Source organism: Rhagoletis zephyria, unplaced genomic scaffold (genome assembly GCF_001687245.7).
Source record: "Rhagoletis zephyria isolate East Lansing unplaced genomic scaffold, Rhagoletis_zephyria_1.1 Rzeph_scaffold_21302, whole genome shotgun sequence".
Lineage (NCBI taxonomy): Eukaryota > Metazoa > Arthropoda > Insecta > Diptera > Tephritidae > Rhagoletis > Rhagoletis zephyria.
The window spans coordinates 1-5,639 of record NW_016178360.1 but is presented as its reverse complement, the minus strand read 5'-3'; the positions used below and the strand labels follow the sequence as shown (position 1 = coordinate 5,639).

At 32.9% G+C, this 5,639-nt stretch overlaps 1 protein-coding gene across 1 annotated transcript; it reads left to right on the top strand.

Moving 5' to 3' along the window:
- Positions 1 to 336: 336 nt before the first annotated feature.
- On the top strand, positions 337 to 1,410 carry LOC108381068 (endoplasmic reticulum resident protein 44-like). The gene is made up of 3 exons (XM_017637480.1): positions 337 to 724; positions 783 to 981; positions 1,092 to 1,410. The coding sequence occupies exons 1-3, from the start codon at positions 448 to 450 to the stop codon at positions 1,237 to 1,239; spliced, it is 624 nt and encodes a 207-aa protein (XP_017492969.1). The 5' UTR covers positions 337 to 447; the 3' UTR covers positions 1,240 to 1,410.
- The last annotated feature ends 4,229 nt before the right edge of the window (positions 1,411 to 5,639 follow it).

Sequence of the window (5,639 nt, the reverse complement as noted above, 5' to 3'; positions counted from 1 at the left end):
TTAAGCTTAAACCGTTCTGTCATTTCGAGGGATTTTTCTCAAAAAACATCTCTAAGAAACTATTTTTATTAATAAAAAAACTCCATTTTTGGAGGTATTTTCAAATCGGTCCAGCTCACGTAAATCTTAATATTTTTCCGAAATATTTTGGTGGACTTCTTAAAATATAATAGATTTTATAATTCCAACAAAACACAGTACGGATTTTTTTTGTATGGAGAGTGATGCAGTCTAATGTATATGTATACAAATTTATACCTAATAAATTATCAGCTCATTAAACCTTTATTACCACCGCAGTCTGTGCACATTTAAGTTGGCACAAACTAAGTACATGTTAACAGCTTTTTTTACGCGAATGTCTTTTTAAATGTAACTAACTACTGTGATATATTTTTACGCTGCTTATCGAAATTACCTACTTTTATAAAACAATATCATTTGTGTATGCCCATAGGCCAACCAATCATTGTTTTCCGACCCGATGTTGCATTGTCACATGAAAACGATGAAACTTACAAGGGTAGTTTGCAGAACTTTGATGAACTGAAAATTTGGGTGCAAGAAAAATGTGTACCCTTAGTGCGTGAGATTACATTTGAAAACGCCGAGGAATTGACGGAAGAAGGTTTACCATTTTTGATACTTTTCCATAAACCAGACGATACCGATGCGATCAAGGACTTTAAGGCTATCATTGAAACTCAGTTGTTGGATGAGAAACGTATGAAAGAGAGAAACAAAAACAATGAACTATTCAAATTTACCAATTCATTTTGCAGAGAATATCAACTTCCTAACTGCGGACGGTCAACGCTTTGCACATCCGTTACATCATTTGGGTAAATCAGAAGACGACTTGCCATTGATTGCTATCGATTCATTCCGTCACATGTATATGTTCCCCAAATTCGAAGATATGTATCAGCCTGGCAAGCTGAAACAATTTTTACAAGATTTGTACAGTGGAAAATTGCACAGGTTTGTCTCAAAAAGTCTAGCAATAAGAATTCTTATTGCAAAATATTATATCTCTTGGACGTTTTTTCTAAAATTATTTTTCTTTACCTTTTCTTCACATGGCTAAACAGAGAGTTCCACTATGGTCCCGATACATCCGGTAATGAGGTGCAAACCGAATTAGTATCAGGCAAAGGCACTTCACCGCCGGAATCGAGCTTTAAGAAATTGGGACCTTCGAAGAATCGTTACACGCTACTACATAAGGATGAGCTGTAAGGTCGATTATTAGACTTTAGGTTAAATACATATACAAGTATACACCCAGATACATCTACACATACATATGTGCTGGTTGCACTTAAACTTGCACAGACAGACACCTGCTAAATAGCACCAATCAAAACAAACAATCAATCAATCTCATATGCTAAAATACAACAAAATTTAGAAATATGCAAGTTTTTTAATACATACATAGTTATGGTGCGTTTTTTTTTTTGCTTTATACGTGCATATGTTTGTTTGTACACTCGTCGATTGTCCAGAATATTGTTTTTCTTTTCTTTTCAAAATGGGTGCATATTTTGTTTATTCTTTTTATTCTTTGCTAAAAACTACACGAAATGTTATTGTGATTATAGGTTTTTTGTTTTATGATATAAAGAAAGTTTATTTAAACTATTGAAAAAATAGCACATAACTTTTTTGATGTATGTATGATTTGCTAAATACAGTAATAATTTTCCTTATAGTATGTACATATCTGTGTTCATATGGAAAAGTAGCTTATGTCGAAAGGCTGGCTTTAGTATAATGCGGCATTCCCTTTACTCTTTAAACGGCAAGGAATTTTTTGATGAGACTTATTAAGAATATTGACTTGCTAGTATCGGAACTAGTTCTTGCACGTTTATTTGCCAAAAGTTCTACAACAGCTCAGCGCCAGTGAGTCATTCGCAATCGTATACTGCGAATGCCGATTTATACTAAAGCCAGCCTTTCGACATAAGCTACTTTTCCATACGAACACAGATATATGGTAAGCGTTAAGCTGGCTTTCAGTTGTACATTTTTCATTAAAATCCCTTTCAGTGTAAATCACACAGTTGTAAAAATAACTATATTTACTATGGATAAGTTTTTTTAAAGTTAGAAAATGGAATGTATTTTTATTTAATTAATTGCGCCGAGCACTATGTTCCACATAAAGTAGAGTGCGCTGATTTTTTTTTTCTAATATTACTGATGAAATAAAAATATACTAAGGTAATTGAAAATGAAATTTTCTTGCAAAGACTGTAGAGCAAGTCAACAAAAAATCTATCGTGTACTTCCGACGAGATTTACAACTTGGAAGCCTTTAGGATATTCAAAGAAAAGGATTTGTGAAGCAGAATATTTTTGCATCGGTTAAATGTCGGGAGTATATACTGTATGCAGTGCCTTTGGGACATCGAAGAATCTTTAGTGTTGAAAAATGTTTCCAACTTATTTTTCCATACATTTTCGTTTTCCTTACTATGCAATATATACCACCCTATTACTTCTCGATAAAGACATACAAAGATGGGGCAAAACTTTGTCAATTTAAAATGCGTGCTACAAAAAAAAACTAGTAAATCCAATTTAGATCAATAATAAATACTTAAAGCAACCAGCTATATAGAAGACACATATATCTTAAATACATAAAAACTTATTTGAAACGCTTACGAGACTTAATAAAACGCCATTAATATAAGTATAAATTAAATTTTTCGTAAAAGTTACATTTTTGTATAATTTTAGTTGCAATTTTTTTTTGAAAACGTTTCTGCTCTGTAAATTTATTTTAGCAGTTAAAAAATAAAGTATTAATAAAACAACATATCTAACATATTTGTTCAAATATAGGCCAACAGAGCAATAAAACCTGTCCTTAAAGTTGACATTTTTTCCGAAATTGAATATGTTACTTGTGAATCCAACTCTAAAAGGACTTAAAACTTATGAGCAATTTAAAAGCGGCATCGTTGTTGCTGCAGTCATCGAAAATTCTAATTCGGCCTGAGCTGAAAATTGTAATCGTCGGTAAAAGTATCTGGCCAGATCTGTACCTGGCCAACGGTTGTGACTCCAGCTGGCTTTCCCTTTGAGGAATTTGTATGCCCCTGAAACAACCTTCGTCTAGTTCTGAAAATGAGAGTCGAATAATTTGCGGTTTTTTCCTATGTTGTTGGAAGTCTGTCTGATGTATGGAGATGAAAAGCAATTACTACATTCATACAAACATACATATATATATATGTATACCAACTACTTTTAGAGCAAAACCATTTTCCTTTATGGAGAAGTTCATCCTTCACGATGACTCTGGACTATGCGCATGAGCCAAATCGGTAAGTATTTTTTTGCAATTACATACATGGCCTAATTGTCAATTGCATTATAGGAAATCTATGGTTAATTCGCTATTTAATTCTTTGGGTAAAAATATATTTGAAAGAACTGGCTATTCTATCATTGGACACAGTACTGATCTGAGCCCAATAAAGAAACTCGGTCACTAGGGACTTTCTCAGAGCTTGAACAAATAACTGAATAACAACACTTATTTGAGATTTTTTTATAGGAGCATATTTAACGGTAAATTAAAAATTTCACATAATTTCGGCTTCTAATTAAGGGCGGAAAATATGCATAGTCGCCACTGGAACATGTATATTTTTATCTTGGTCACAATTGAATGAAATAAGTAGTTTACTAGAAATTTTTATTTATTTTATTTATACATGAACAGCTGTAACTTATAATTAAAATTAGAAATTTTATTATATTTACCTTACTTAAAACAAACAAAAGAAAACGCTAAATAAACAAGAGTTACTAGAGTATGCATATATTTTACATGAGGAGTCGTGAATTTAGAAATCCATAAACGATATTTACATATCCATTCGCCACAGCGCGTACTAATCTCACCGTTATGGGTTTGCGGCGCTCTTTGCCCGCGCTACACACGTTGTTTTCATGCCTACAAAAACATACGCGAATCCTTGCTTTAGTACTATGCATAAATATATATATAGCGTACAAAAATGTAAATTATCCCTTACCGTCTGTAGTCTACCTGCATATCGACGACTGCCTGTTGACGGCTGCTTGATGCCTGCACCTCCAGTTTGTCCAAGCACATGACCGTCTATCGTGCACCACACCAACGAACTACGTACGAGTCTTTACATACATACATACATATATATAGTTACTATGTATGTAAGTGATACACAGTGGAGGTGATGTTGTTCTTTTATTTTTTTATTTTTTCGTAGTAGACAATTTGACGGTCTTTTTAATTATCGCGTTGGACACATCAATTTTTTATTGCTGTGATTCAAGTCTACGCGTTCTTAAAAGTATGTTAGTTAACTTAACGTCTTTTCACGAACACTCGCCAATTGTCTTCGAAAGCCTCTAACTGCTACTATGAACTTAAGCTTAGAAATTCTCTGGCCACAGCTATCCTATTCGCATAAACAAAACATGTAGGTAATAAACTGAGGGAGGCGAAATTTTAAACTATGATAAACACATTTCTGCACGTACATATGTACATAGGTATGTATGAACCTAATAACTCCAGTAACCGCAGTTGTGGCTATCAACACATCTAATTGCGTGTGAGTAATAAACATAAAAATTCCGACTAGGGCACTGTTTGGTAAAACGTTGAGTGCAAGCAAGCTTATGGGAATCCCATTTTTAACAATGTTATCTTTCATTTCTTGCTAGCAATGTGATTTGCTGTTGTGCTAGTTTTAAGGAAACAAACAAGTAGAGGCATCCAGGAACGTGAAATCAAAATTATAGAGAAAGCATCTTCGACCACCAAGTAAGAGTGCAGTGAGTAAGCTCAACGAAGCCACAAACTGCATACATATGTATGTAAATGGTTAGGAATATCCGCTTGAGCATACCGATGTAGTTAAATAATGAAAAAATATAGTATTGATTATGTTGTTGTAACAGCGTGGGAACAATTATTTTAGTTATCAATTCATTTAGTAATAATTAAAGCAAGTTATTATAAATACAAATTAAATTTTATTGTTCTGTTTAAATGTGCTCGGATTTTAAGTCGGAAAACACTTTCGGAATGTACTTATGTTTTAATATACTTAAGTAAACAAACTTTGTACCATATTAAAATTGTGCTACCGATGAAAAAAATATGATATGTACATATATCAACCATATTTCAGTTTGTAAATGCATTCAATAAAGGTATGCATTTCAACTTCCCCATTTTTTTATGAATTTTCGTACACGCTGTTTTTATCATGATACATCTTATTAATAAGAGAACAGAATCCACGGTATTATTGGTAAATGAAATTTTCAATAAAAGCTAGCGTTTTTTGAAGCAATAATAATAAACCGCTTCATTATACTAAGGTATCTATGTATATTAATTGGACGGTTAATATTCGAACACAATAATGCTGAAATGTATTGTATAAACTATTTAACGATTTTTGTGCTTAATTATTCGAGTTTCATGTTACGATTATTAGCTTTAATAACGTGAAGGCTCCGAGAGGTGAGCTTTATATTAATCTTTACCAAGCTTTAATAGAGGCATGAAACAATGCCCAATACCGATAACACAATCAAACCTCCAATTATTGTGCGGCTTG

What these genes read in the sequence shown, in the direction of transcription:
- LOC108381068 (XM_017637480.1), top strand. Translation starts at nt 448, where the DNA reads ATGCCCATAGGCCAACCAATCATTGTTTTCCGACCCGATGTTGCATTG. An exon ending in TCAGTTGTTGGATGAGAAAC is followed by an intron (nt 725 to 782) that starts GTATGAAAGAGA and finishes TTCATTTTGCAG; the next exon opens with AGAATATCAACTTCCTAACT. An exon ending in TACAGTGGAAAATTGCACAG is followed by an intron (nt 982 to 1,091) that starts GTTTGTCTCAAA and finishes ATGGCTAAACAG; the next exon opens with AGAGTTCCACTATGGTCCCG.